The 13,846-nt window shown below is 43.1% G+C and overlaps 1 protein-coding gene across 1 annotated transcript in view; it reads right to left on the bottom strand.

Moving 5' to 3' along the window:
• LOC119172757 (uncharacterized) overlaps window positions 1-12,117 on the bottom strand; it is a 95,929-nt gene extending 83,812 nt beyond the window's left edge. The window contains exon 1 of the mRNA XM_075892984.1: window positions 11,883-12,117. Within this exon, the coding sequence (XP_075749099.1) occupies window positions 11,883-11,976 (94 nt within the window). The 5' untranslated portion in view covers window positions 11,977-12,117. The remainder of the gene's footprint in view (window positions 1-11,882) is intronic.
• Window positions 12,118-13,846: the final 1,729 nt, after the last annotated feature.

Genomic DNA, 13,846 nt, shown 5'->3' with positions numbered 1-13,846 from the left:
CGCGCAGTTTCTCTGTTACTGTTATATTACACGTTAGGTGCGCAGTGCACCGCGTCAGTTTTGCCCACCGAAGTTGTTAAACATCCCAGCTGTATTGCAACACGAAGCCGGTCAAACAATACACAGGAAGCAATACGGAGTACTCTTTGAAAGCACCTCGGCAAGTAAGTTCTCAAAGAGACTTGAATGCACGCAAGACACCGTTTATATTGTAGTCAGTCTTGACTATGTTTCGTAGCAGATTCACACGACCGATAAACCTTGTGCATTTAAATTTAATATCGAGGAGGTCGTCCCACACTGGCTTTCAGAGTAGCGCGAGTACCACTGAAAAATGTCTGTTCAGGAAGTTGATGTAAAAAGAAGAAACAAAGTAAGTTTTGGTAAGGTATTTTGTGCCTGTGAAACGCAGAGCCCGAGAAAACTAAAAGATTCGTTCTGGTGTAGCCTTTATATAGGGGCATAGAAATTTTAAGGGAAGTGCGCTCTTTAGAAAAGCGACGCGCTGGAATCCGTGTAACGGAAACATGAACCACGTGGCACTTTGCAAGGACTCGGTAAGTATCTTCATTCAAAGCTTGTGAGCGCACCCAGGCATTCATTTTTGATCAATACACCTCGGTGTTCGCAGGGAACCGAGCATATAGGGAGACGAGTACGTTGATAACAGCTGATTCAACAATGTCATGGAAACCTTTTTGTACACACTTCTGCAGCACCATGCATAATTATTTTCGTAGATATACATGTGGTCAAGCGTCAGGGTAAAGCAATCGACTTAACTGACGCCTAACATGAATTTCTACAGGTACCCTTACAACAAACTGATGGCATCATACAATATAACCGCATTACTTAATATATCAGGCTCTCGGTTGAAAATGTGTCATGATTTATTACGTGAAATATCTTATTATTCTCAAGCTTGAGCACAGTGTTTTGCAAATTTAGTATAGAACACCTCAGTCACGGCTAAGACAGCTCGAGTAAACGCTGGTTGCTAGGCGTGTCGTTATGGTTTTAATACGAAATTCTTCCTGAGATAAGCTTTAACCTTCGCTTCACTTTACTTCACTTTATTACCATAAAGACCCCCTAGAGGGGGTAACCTTTTGAGTTTCGCTGAGAGATAATCGCACTGCCGAAATTGAGGTTTGCGTAATCCTGAAAATTGGAATCTACTAACGAAGGAAGAACTGATCGAGACGAGCAATTGCTGAAGCTCCGAAAAAACAGCATCACTTGTTTGCGCGAAGCAAGGAACGGCGATCAGGTGTAGGTGGCTTTGGCAGCGGGCGCGTTCGGCACATGCAATCGCTGATCTAGATAAAATAAAATTAACAAAGCGAAATTGCTAAGACCAATGCTACTGCCTGTTTAAAAAAATATCCACGCGTAAACTCCCGAAGTTGATTATCTAATTAAGTGAACAGCCGGGCAAACCATTAGGGGGCGTTCACTATGCCCATTTGCAATGTTAGGCGATGTTCTGTTTATTCGGCACTCACCGCACCTTGTAATAGTGCCGTTCGTTATTTCTCGGCGAGCATGTTAACGGCCGTGTTCTCTTTAATCGCCAGGTTGTTTGCGTCTATAGTGCTAGTTGTAGGCATTATTCGTGCGGTCTCACTGATGCCTCTCTGGTTGACGGAGGTTCAACATGCCCATGCTTGCATGGCTATCCTCGAGGACGAAATTATTAGCGCTGGCTACTACAAAATTGGAATTTTTTCGTGGTTAAACCCGTTTCACTTGATGGATAGCTGTACAGAAAGTAAGAACCACGATACAGGCCTAAATTCTTTGTTATTAGCGGTTTCATGTCTTAGGAGTGTATGTGTACTCAACCTCTTCTCAAATCTCGGGCGCTGGGGACTTCTGTTTCAGAATACTCGATGCAGGTTTTCGTCTTCATGATGATGATGATGATGATAATGATGATGATGATGATGATGATGATAAATGCATCCCAGAACGTGCACCAGCAACATACCTACGTGTATGCGCCTTTCTGCCAATAACTGATGTTCATGAAAAGAAGAAGTGACTCTGTTCAGTCGCTGTTTTTGTGCAGTGTTCAATTTTTTGCTGTTTTCTTGGACTTTTACGCTCGTATCCATTTATTCCTCAGTGTGCCAACAATACGTCGGGTGAAGAATACGAGGGCGCGGCGCCTTGTAAGTACGAGGTTCATTTATGAAAGACTTGGCTAGTACGCAACTGCTACGGTGGTTGGTAGCCATCACCACAAGCCTTATGCTCGTCCAATTGCATCAACCCACATGAGTGATTCTACATGACACAATGAAAAGCCTGGGGGCTTACAGGAGCGACAAAACATCATAAAGCCGGTTCGTTTGCTCATTCAAAACCACAAAATGGCTTCGGTGAGCCCAGTGGCAATGGTAGACGATGAAGCCGAGAGCAAGAAGCTTCGCTTAGAAGATAATCTTTTCGACGATAAAACGTCAACTTATAGCCTATGTGATGAAGAGAACATGGGCGAAGATGAACCATTTACGTTGGTTGCGTATAAGAAGAAGCGAGCAGAGGGCATCCCAGTCGTCTTGCGTCCAACAGCTAAATGTGTTAGTTTCTGGAAAGTGAACTCCATTCGAGTGTCAGCCGAAGTAGTTTCTGCTGCTAAAGAAAAACTGCAGTCATTCAGAACGACCAGAGATGGAAGCTTCAGATGGAAGCTTCCTTAGCTTCAGCAAAGCGTATTCTGACGCTTTCGATTGTAGGTGGTCTGGAAGGCAAGCCTTTCATCCCAGAGTCAGACACTAGGAACGTTGGGGAAGTAAAACATGTGCCTCTGCAGTATTCAGACGAACAACTCCTAGAGTACTTGAGAGATGCAGGGGTTAAATCAGCGCGGCGGCAAATGAAATATTACCACCAGGAAGATGGAGCAGTAACGTTGCGTCCACCTCATACAGTGATCCTGACTTTTCGAGATGACCGCCCGATTCCTGGAAGAATCTGCTTAAGATTCGCCAGTGCACCAGTAGAAGAATATCTCGGTCCAGCACTTCAGTGCTATAACTGCCCGCGATTCGTAAATATGGCAAAAAGTTGCCGTTATGCACGCCGGTGTAAGATCTGCTCAGAAGAACACCACCATAAGGAGTGCAAGTCAGTTCTTGAGCCTAAGTGTGCTAACTGTGCAGGTAATCACGCTGCTTTATATGTAGGCTGTCCGCAAAGTAGAGCTGCTGCGAAAATGCGTCTACATGAGCTTATCCATGGAAGAAAACCGTGCCCCAATGAACCCTCTCCAAACCTTGAGAATGTTCATCCTGTACGTGATCTACCTCAGCGCACACCGTAACAACAACAATCGAGAAACACACCAAAAGAACCGTCAAGAGCACATCCTAGAGACCACTCACAAGAAGTACATTCAAGCACCCCAACCTACGCGTCGAAGCTGCGAATGCCTACGCGATCTCAGGCGGAAATTAGCAGAACCGACAGTGCCAGTGTTCGCCCAAGCTACAACATCGAAACATTATTCTCAGCAGGCCTCAGAAATTGAACCATTCAATGCTGACCGTGCCTCTGCATCAGTCATGCAATTGATTCTACCAATGCTTTTCGCAGCACTTAGAACAATCCTGTCTTCTCTACTGGAAGCAGACAACCTGCCAGAAGTAAAAGTCCTGCTGCCTCTGGAAGCACTATTGTGTCGACAATCCCGGTCCAGCCTACGACAAGTAACATATCAATGAGCGCTATAAAAATGTCTCCATATTCCAGTGGAATGCCAACAGTCTTCCAAAGAAGTGTGCTGACTACCGTAAACTCCTTTTGCAATATAGCTTTCCAATACTTCGCATCCAAGAGGCAGGAATGAATGACGATTTCCGCCTCCCTAACTACGCGATATACAAGTCATCTCGTCGAAGTGGTCCTAGCACAGTGCATCTGTGCGTCAGAAAGGACCTACCTTCTCACCAAGTTCACTCAAGTTATTCGGTATTTCCGGAATTCATCGCTTGTAAAGTATCCTTTGGTGAGCAGTGCGCAACAGTGATTAATCTTTACCTACAACTTTCAAGCCATATTTCGGTGGAAGAGCTAACAAATATCTTCAATCTTTCGAATTGACATACATTTGTATGTGGAGACTGTAATGTGCACAACATAATCTGGAGTTGTGATCGATGTGATGCACGTGGGAACGTTGTTGAGTGCGCCACAGACAAACGCAATTTGACTATTTTAAATGATGGCTCCCCAACGTTTGTCTGTGGACATAATTACTCAAGTTGCATAGATGTTACCATGCGTTCTAAAGATCTAGTGAATGGTGTTGGCTGGACTACGGATGTAGAAACGCGTGGAAGTGACCATTTTCCTATTCTTATAAATCACCCCTACTTGCGAAATGACGACGTCAGACGCTACAGCAAACTGATGAACTGGAAAGCTTTTCGGTACCGCCTAACAAATCAAAATAGTGAACTTACGACAGTTGAAAGCTTTACTTAATTTTTGCAGAATAATGCAATAAATGTACAAAAAGTCTCGATCCCAAAAAACTATGCTGCAGTCGACGGAGAGTATGAACATCTATATAAGAGCCATCAGACGACGTTCCGAAAGGGCATATCGACGCAGTGGAAGCTTAGAAGCACACAAGAAAGCACAGAAATTCCACAGTGTAATACGCAGACAACTAGAAAATTTAGGTAGACGACGCTGGCGTGATTTTTGTGGCACGCTCTCTTCCCCACACCTGTTTCAACAAGTTGGCTTGTAATTCAAGCATTTAGTGGCCCTATATCACAGAGGTTCCCATTTCATGCGTTTCATCTGCTACCACAACTTCCCGCCTTGGACAGGCGGGAAGTTGTGGTAGCAGATGAATTTTGTCAACTTATCAGTAGGCCCGGCGCATCACAATGTGTTTTATTTGATAATTCTGTCACGTTAGCCAGCCAAAAAATTCAAGCTTGTTATTGGGCCCACACCATCAAATACACCCTGTATTTACATTAAGTGAGCTGCAATCTACTGTAGCATTATGTCGTCGAAAATCGGCCTCTGGACCAGACTGCATTAGGTACAATATGCTAAAAAACCTTGGGCCAATGGGGACAACCTTTCTAATAGATATTTAGAATAATCTATGGACGCAAGAAATTGTACCCGAGCCTTGGAAGTTTACTCGCATAATTCCGATCTTAAAACCGACTAAGACGCCCTTGATCCTTGACTCCTTCCACCCAATTAGTCTGACAAACTGTTTATGTAAAGTAATGGAAAAATGATTGACGCGCGACTTCAATGGTTGTGCAACAGAACCGGTGTATTCTCCAAGTACTTAACAGGTTTTAGGAAACAGAGATGCACAATGGATGCAATACTGGACATAGTAACGTATGTGCAGCATGAACGCATGTGTGGTAGTTTTACGGTAGCAGTGTTCTTAGACATCAAAGGCCATTTGACACACTCAGTCACACTCATGTTCTGTTGAGTACGTTGGAACTCAGACTGTTTGGCAGGTCTTTGCAGTGGATCTCTAAGTTTTATAAGGTCGCAAAAAATTCATTGAGACGAGCGAAGGAAAGAGTGCGGAACACGACGTCAGACAGGGAGTGCCACAAGAAAGCATACTCGGGCATTTTCTTTTCAACTGTGTTATGGCTGATTTAGCAAAAATACTGCCTTCTAGGTTGAAATACTCCTTATATGCAGATGATGTGCGCATTTGGGCATCTGGCACGGACGTTCGCTTAATTCAAATTGCATTGCAAGACGGCATAAATATTATTAACCACTTTTTAAAAGAAAGAGGAATGGTTCCGTCACACGCAAAGACAGCTGTATTGCCCTTCACCCGTAAGAAGTTGAAATGCTTTAATCTTTATTTAGAAGGAGAACCACTGATGACTCGGACACAGCATCGGTTTCTCGAAGCAATACTTGATAGGCAGCCATCATGGGCTCCTCACACAAATAAACTCGAAAATGAGGTGAATGTGCTGGTGAATATACTCCGCAGAATTGCCAGGACATCATGGAGCGGATTCGTATCATCAATACTCGCTGTTCACAATGCGTTATTACAACAAAAAAAATGCATATTCTGCAGCAGTCTTACACGGCCTTTCCCGCACTTCAGAGGAGCGACTTCAAAGACTATTAACTAGGGGACTGCGCGCCTGCCTAGGTGTTGAACAAGCGACTTCCAGCAGCCTTGTTATAGCTGAGACTCGACAACCACCCTTTCCAGTCATGAGAACAATCGAAACATGCCGCCATTTTTTTCGATTACAGACGCTACACAAAGACGACCCATTGGCACTGGAGATTTTACAGCAGGATAAAAGCAATGCTCATAAACAAATACATGTGCACAGTAATATATATATATATATATATATATATATATATATATATATATATATATATATATATATATATATATATATATATATATATATATATAATGAAAGAAATTTTAGAGTTCTGTAGTGGACTATCCTCCATGCCTGCTTGCAATACCAAGCATTGAATTCTCAGTGGATGGCATTATCAGAAAGAGAGACACGTTTATCCAAGCTACTCAACAACTAGCGCTTTATCAGATACACATGCGGTATCCAAGGGTACATACACGTTTACACAGATGGCTCAAGTATTGCAACGTCTTCAGCATGAGCATACCACAGTTCAATATTCAGAAATCATTTAAATTATGTCGCACGACATCATCTACTACAGCTGAGATTTCAGCTATTCTGTATGCTATGAAGTTTAGAAACTCGGCAGCAGACGCGAGAAAATGGGTACTTTTCAGCGATTCAAAGGCCGCTATAAGATTACTCTCCAGTACCAACACGACAGTAATTAGTGATAGTATGCCATACGAAACGCTGAAAGAGCTCACCAAAGCAAGCAAGGAGCCACGATATTAAATTTCAGTGGATACCTGGCCATTGCGACATTCCTGGGAACAAAACTGCCGATGAAGTGGCACAACAAGCACATCGTAAAGATGTTACTGTTTGTTTACAAATTTCAAAAAATGAGTTGCGTAGTATTTAAAGGCTAGAACTTTCAGAATGAGCAAAACTGCTTAGTTTGATCAAAGTACAAAGAGGATAGGTTTATATCAGATCGATTCGTTTATTGAATTCGAAATTACGCTATAGCATTAGATAGAAGTATAGAAACTCTTATTCACCAGTTGAGGCTAGGCACCGCATACACAAAACAATTTTTCACAAAATTGGCAGCGCTGAAGCTTCCAAATGCGAATGGGTATTTATAGATGAAGACGTATGTCACCTTCTCATAGACTGTCCACATCCTGACACGCCGAGACGCCGTCTCAAATCAAAACTGTTGGCATTGGACCGCAGACCGTTATCATGAAGAAGCTTATGGGCCCGTGGCCAACTGGAGTTTTACAGACGCACGTTTTAAATTTCTTAACATGTTTCTTACAAGACAGCGGAATTGCTGAGAAGTACTAAGAAATAACGAACTCTCATTTGTATAACACATGTACTTATTATGTGCAGTATCATATGACACCCATCATATGTATCATCATCATCATCATCATCATCATCATCAGCCTGTCTACGTCCACTGCAGGATAAAGGCCTCTCCCATGTTCCGCCAGTTAACCCGGTCCTGTGCTTGCTGTTGCCAATTTATACCCGCAAACTTCTTAATCTCATCTGCCCACCTAACCTTCTGTCTCCCCCTACCCCGCTTCCCTTCTCTGGGAATCCAGTTGGTGACCCTTAATGACCAGCGGTTATCCTGTCTACGTGCTACATGCCCGGCCCATGTCCATTTCCTCTTCTTTATTGCAGCTATGATATCCTTAACTCCCGTTTGTCCCCTAATCCACTCTGCCCTCTTCTTGTCTCTTAAGGTTACACCTACCATTTTTCTTTCCATTGCTCGCTGCGTCGTCCTCAATTTAAGTTGAACCCTCTTTGTGAGTCTATCATATGTATGTGCTGAAGTAAATGACCTGTCGACTAATTTGTACACACGAGCGAATACATCTACATAAGGACCAGACGTGTGCTTTGCTGTTTTGTGCTGGTTGGATCGAATATTAAGGAGGGACATTATCAGAGAATGAATTTGTTGACTTTTGAAGATTTCCTTATTATTGTGTTGTGATATGTGCGCATGTGTTTTCGCATATGTGTGCTCGAGTGTCCTATTTTTCATGCACTGTTTCGTATGTTTTTTTTTCTAAATACGTGCTCGACTTTCACTCAAGGGCTAAGTAGGAGCCGGTGCCATACTTGTGTGCCAACATCTTCTTATATATCATATAAACAAAAAAATCTGATGTTCTTTACATCTTTAGGGCTGGTCGGCGTTCTGTCATTGATGACATGTCAGTCGGCTGTTCTATAGGCGTCACTTGTCATTTCATGTTGCCACATATCATTGTTTCATCCATGATCGTCATTGTTGCCTGTACAGAAATAGAAGTGTAGCACCGCTGAGCAGATGGGTGAAGGTCCGATTCCCGGAATAAAGGGGGAAAAAGTTAGGAGAAGGAATTTCACAATGAGAAAGAAAGAAACAAAGAAAGAAAAGTAATAGGCTACGAACACACACGCCAAGCTTCACCCGCCAAAATTTTCTACATATAAGATGAGCTCCTAATTATTTTATGTTTACTTTAAAGTTAATTATATTGCGTATCTGATGTGTTATATACAAAATTTTATGTTGCTTGTTCGAAGCATTTAGGAGTCAAGAAGTACCCAGCAGTTGTGCGCTAACACCTTGTATCCTGTATAAAACATAAAAAAATCACAACATGCATTTCAATGCTGGTGTCGATGGGCAGACTGGCTTCTTCATTTTTTATTATAGAACAATAAAAAGTGTGAACTGGCAGTTTGAAGTAGAGCATATTCAAAAGTTCACTACACATTTATATATCTTTTAAATTCTGCCATATATCCCAACAACCAGTTTAGAACTATTTAATTAAGGCTACGTTGAAGCATTCCCTCACATTTATATTCACGTATAAGCCGCGTGTGCTACGAAATATTTGCAGAATGGTTACATTCGCAAATGCCACTGTGTATTTTTAAGTCCTCCATAGTAACGTCAACTATTGTGTGATGAATAACAACATATATTTTTCTACAGTTACACAGTAAAAATTATTTGTTAAATAACGTTTTATTTTTTTCTGATTTTTTTTCAGCATACCACAACAACAAAAAAACACAGCATACGTACCCACAAACTCGAGCTTGATAAACCTGCGTGTTTTTCGAAGGACTGTCTTCCAGATCTCTTTTAAACCAGCATTTATTTTTAACACCTTATTATGGCATAGTGGCAAACTCAAAATGACGTACCTATCACACGGTAACGTTTAACTTGACATCGTCTTCTGGTTGTTGCTTATGTATAGAAATTTTTCTTTTCATACGCTGCTTCATGGGTTAATTTTCACATTTCAAGCTTATTTGATTATGTAATTGCTAGTAAGATGCACTGGCGGTCATTCCAAATGATCCAATGTGTAATGGCATCATCACCAGTTTAAATATATTGCTTTGATAATGACAGTTTTTTTTTCACATTTCTTTCCCCAAAATCCAGTCACGGCGGGTGCATAAGGAAACATTTTCTGGCCAAATTACCCTTCACTGTAAAGTGCTATCAGCAAAATAAGGTCTCGACTAGCTCAACCTAATGAACAACTATTGGATCAAGTCGAAAATAATAAAGTACCTGGTGTTTGGCATACCTTTGATGTTACTAGCGAAAACATATCAATTCGCCAAATTGTAGTCGCAGGCAATGAAAACAGATGAAAACTTGAGGCTTCAGTTTCTGGCGAGTTGTACCAGCTTGCCACTGGTCGAGACAAAACCTCGTGCACTTCATGAGTGGTGCCTTTTTTTTTCTTTAACCATCTTGAGCAGCAACGTCCACATATGTGGGCGCAACATGTTTTTGCCGGTTATTTAGAGAGTGAGATAAGCTTGCGCATAGGATGAATCGAACCTTGCGCATATTCTAGGTATTTTTACTAAACATCAGGGTGAGGCGTCAACACAACTGCACCCAAAACTTTACGGTGTGTGGGCTCCACTGCAAATGCGACATTCAGATCTGTTCGTGCACAGCGTTTTAACCTAGCAGGTAGCTGTGTAAGGCGCGTGGACTACTACAGGCTAGAACATCTAAATTTGGACGCTTTTTCAGACAACGCGGGAGAAGGGTTTTCTCGGGAATATGTCGTGCTCCGCAAAGTCTTGATAGGCGGGGGTACATGACTGCAGCTAATCAGAATACACCATTTTCGGCACTGCAGTCTCACCCGCTGAATCATACAAATATTTTGGTGTCACACTTTCAAGTAACATTTCCTGGTCAGCCCACGTGACATATCCAACTCCGCGAATCGCACTCTGGGTTTTCTACGTAGACACTTGAGACTTGCGCCCCCATCAGTTAAACTAATATCGTATGTCACACTTGTTCATCCAAAATTAGAGTATGCATGTTCTGTCTGGGAATCCCACCAATCTCACTTATCCAACATTCTCGAATCGATTCAAAACCATGCTGCGCGTTTTATCTACTCTGAATATGCCTGCAATTCCAGTGTTTCCAAACTTGAAACTCGTGCTCACCTTTCTAATCTAGAATCACGACGTCACATATCTCGACTATGACTTTTTCACAAATTTTATCATGCCCCCATCGAAGTTCCAGCCATCCTGCCAGTCCATCGCTCATCAAGCGGCACAAACCATTCAAGCGCAGTGTATCCTCCACCAGCCCAAAGCACCGCACATCTTCGCTCCTTTTTTCTGACAACCGCGCGGGACTGGAATCGTCTGCCTGCAACTACCTTGCACCATGCACTCCGACCCGCATCAATTCAAGATTGCCCTCGAATCACTTTTTTATTCTGTAATTAATACCCATTCCTCATGTAATACCCCAGCTGGGGCCTTTTAGGTATTCAAAATAAATAAATAAATAAATAAATAACCACCTCGGTTATTATTTATGATTACTGTTGCGGTTTAACACCGCAAAAACCAAGATATGATTATGAGAGATGCCGTAGTAGAGAGCCCTGGTAGGTCCGGCCACCTGGGGTTCTCTGACGTACGCCTAGAAGTTCAGAATGTGAGAGGGACCCGAGGAAGTCCCGACCTGCACCAGTACGGTATCACAGGTGGCCACAAATACAAGGGCCTCGGGCAGTTTCGCCTCAATGATCACTTTGGTGAAAGCACCAATGTTCATCGGGTCGTTCCACAAGTACTGAGACCAACGCCAAAAGTATTTCTTCTTTGTCTAAAATGAATATAAACAATCAAATTTCACATTTGCTTTGCGCATAACAACTAGTTTATTACGTAAAAATGAAAAGCGCCTTGCTGTAGAATAACAAAAAAACTGTTTCGAGTAAATTGTCATTCACTGCTGATGCTACCTCAAAGCAACGTTTTTCATTTTTTTTTGCAATGTAATTGCAAGTTCATGGGAATTTTGTTGAGTAAATTTAATACGCTTGCCTACCAGTTATCTCAATTTGCCCTTGAAGGGGTTAGACAGCAACATGTTTTATACAATTATACATTTTTAACACGTTGGCAGTGTCACCCGCCATTGTGGTTAAGTAGTTACGATGCAACCGAAGTCGCGGGATTGAATCCCGGCCATGGCGGCTGCATTTTCGGTGGAGGCAAAAAAGCCTGAGGCCCATGTGTTTAGATTTAGGTGCACCTTGAAGAACTCCACGTGGAGTCCTTCCCTACGGCGCCCCACTTAATAACGCGGTAGTTTCGGGACATTACACCCCGCCACTTGCTATGCGTAGACGTGTGACGGTGCAAGACACTCACCGGCGAAGCCTATCACGTGGCAGAGCGCGAGCGCAGTCCAGCTGGAGTAAGAGCGCGAAGCAACGGATGCCGACACGAGGTGACGACGCATCATCCTCAGTGCAGCCGTGTGCAGCGCGCGTCGTACACTCGTGATCCGGTGTTTGTATCCTCGGTTGTCCAATGACGGGCGCGCCAAAAGACGCTCGAAGAGTTCGAGCCGCAGAGACGCGCTCGACACAGCGCACAGAGCCGATGAGCCTCTCTTCGACCAAGTGGCGCTCCAAGCCGCGCGCGAAACGAACCACGAGCACTCGCGCGGGGGGCCGCGCGCCACCGTGCTGCCCCTCGCGGCGTCGACGAGAACTCCGAGCTCTCGGAAGGCTCTGGCCCCTCAGAGCAGATCTCGGTCATTGTACCAGTGAACTTGAATCGCGAAAAAAGTAGTCCGCTCAGTTTTCATTTCCTGCCAAGAATAAGAAGCGCTGTATTTTGTTTCATAATACTATTTATGCACGTCGAACCATGCGGTTGAAGGCAAATTTCCTGCCAAGAATAAGAAGCGCTGTATTTTGTTTCATAATACTATTTATGCACGTCGAACCATGCGGTTGAAGGCAAATTTCCTGCCAAGAATAAGAAGCGCTGTATTTTGTTTCATAATACTATTTATGCACGTCGAACCATGCGGTTGAAGGCAAATTTCCTGCCAAGAATAAGAAGCGCTGTATTTTGTTTCATAATACTATTTATGCACGTCGAACCATGCGGTTGAAGGCAAATTTCCTGCCAAGAATAAGAAGCGCTGTATTTTGTTTCATCATACTATTTATGCACGTCGAACCATGCGGTTGAAGGCAAATTTCCTGCCAAGAATAAGAAGCGCTGTATTTCGTTTCATGGTACTATCTATGCACGTCAAACCATGCGGTTGAAGGCAAAAATGCTTTGACGTTATCCGACTCTGATCCCTTATTTATCCGCATGTATGCCTCCACGTTATCAGCACATTGCGGCCTTGTGCGTAAGAATAATTCAACTTTATCTTTGAGATTTACCTTAATGACACTGGGCATAAAATTACCATGCTTACACGGAACACGCAGGGTGGTGAGATAGAAGGGTAGTTTATTGTAGGAGTTTCGCGCAAAAATTTTCGTGACGCCTTCTGCAAATCATTAAATTAGCAAGTTCTGAAAAAGATATGAATGTTTCATTTAACTGATAATTTATTGTAATGTTTCTTTTTCTTTGTCTGTTATTTGGCAAAGCTGTATCAGAGCTGAAACTTCAATATGAAACAGGGGAGGGGGGGGGCTGCTGAAGTTGATGAAAAACGTGAAATAGAGCGATAAATCGAGACGCAGAGAGAAAGAAAAAATATAGAGCCGCCGAGAACAACCAGTTACGCGGCAGTAAAATCTTCCTACCTAGCAAGCTCACGTAAGGCTCACTACTCAGTTTACCCAACAAACGTTTTGGTCCCTGACTGCTTCGCATGGAAGTAGTAACAAAAAAAAGTTTAATTTATTAAATTTTCTGGCTGATTTAGTTTTACTGCTTCCTCGCTGTGTACATGTAATACCGTTAGAGTTATGCAGGCTGTCTCGTATACTATGTCGTCTTGCATTCTCATCACGAAGTATAAGGAAGAGACAGCGAATAACGTCCTCTTTGTTGCCGGCTTCTTCTTTGCCCTAAGGAGCAAAACATACTTTACGGTTGGCTAACTTGCCTTCTGAGAAGAAGCAGGCGAGCTGAACGGTAAGCCATCCTCATAACTTCCCAGATTTTACTCGCCGAAACCAGGATTAGATTATTGCGTAAGTCCACTAGCGGAGGGCTCCGGTTAACTTCGTCCACCCGACGCTCTTTACCATGCTCTGACGTTGCACAGCACACGTGCCCCTAACATCTTGCCTCCGTCATAATGCGACCACCACAGCCGGGATCGAACCCTCAACCTTGAGGTCGGCACGGGTAGC

This window comes from Rhipicephalus microplus, chromosome 4 (assembly GCF_043290135.1).
Source record: "Rhipicephalus microplus isolate Deutch F79 chromosome 4, USDA_Rmic, whole genome shotgun sequence".
Taxonomy (NCBI): domain Eukaryota; kingdom Metazoa; phylum Arthropoda; class Arachnida; order Ixodida; family Ixodidae; genus Rhipicephalus; species Rhipicephalus microplus.
This window is presented reverse-complemented; position numbering and strand designations above follow the sequence as displayed.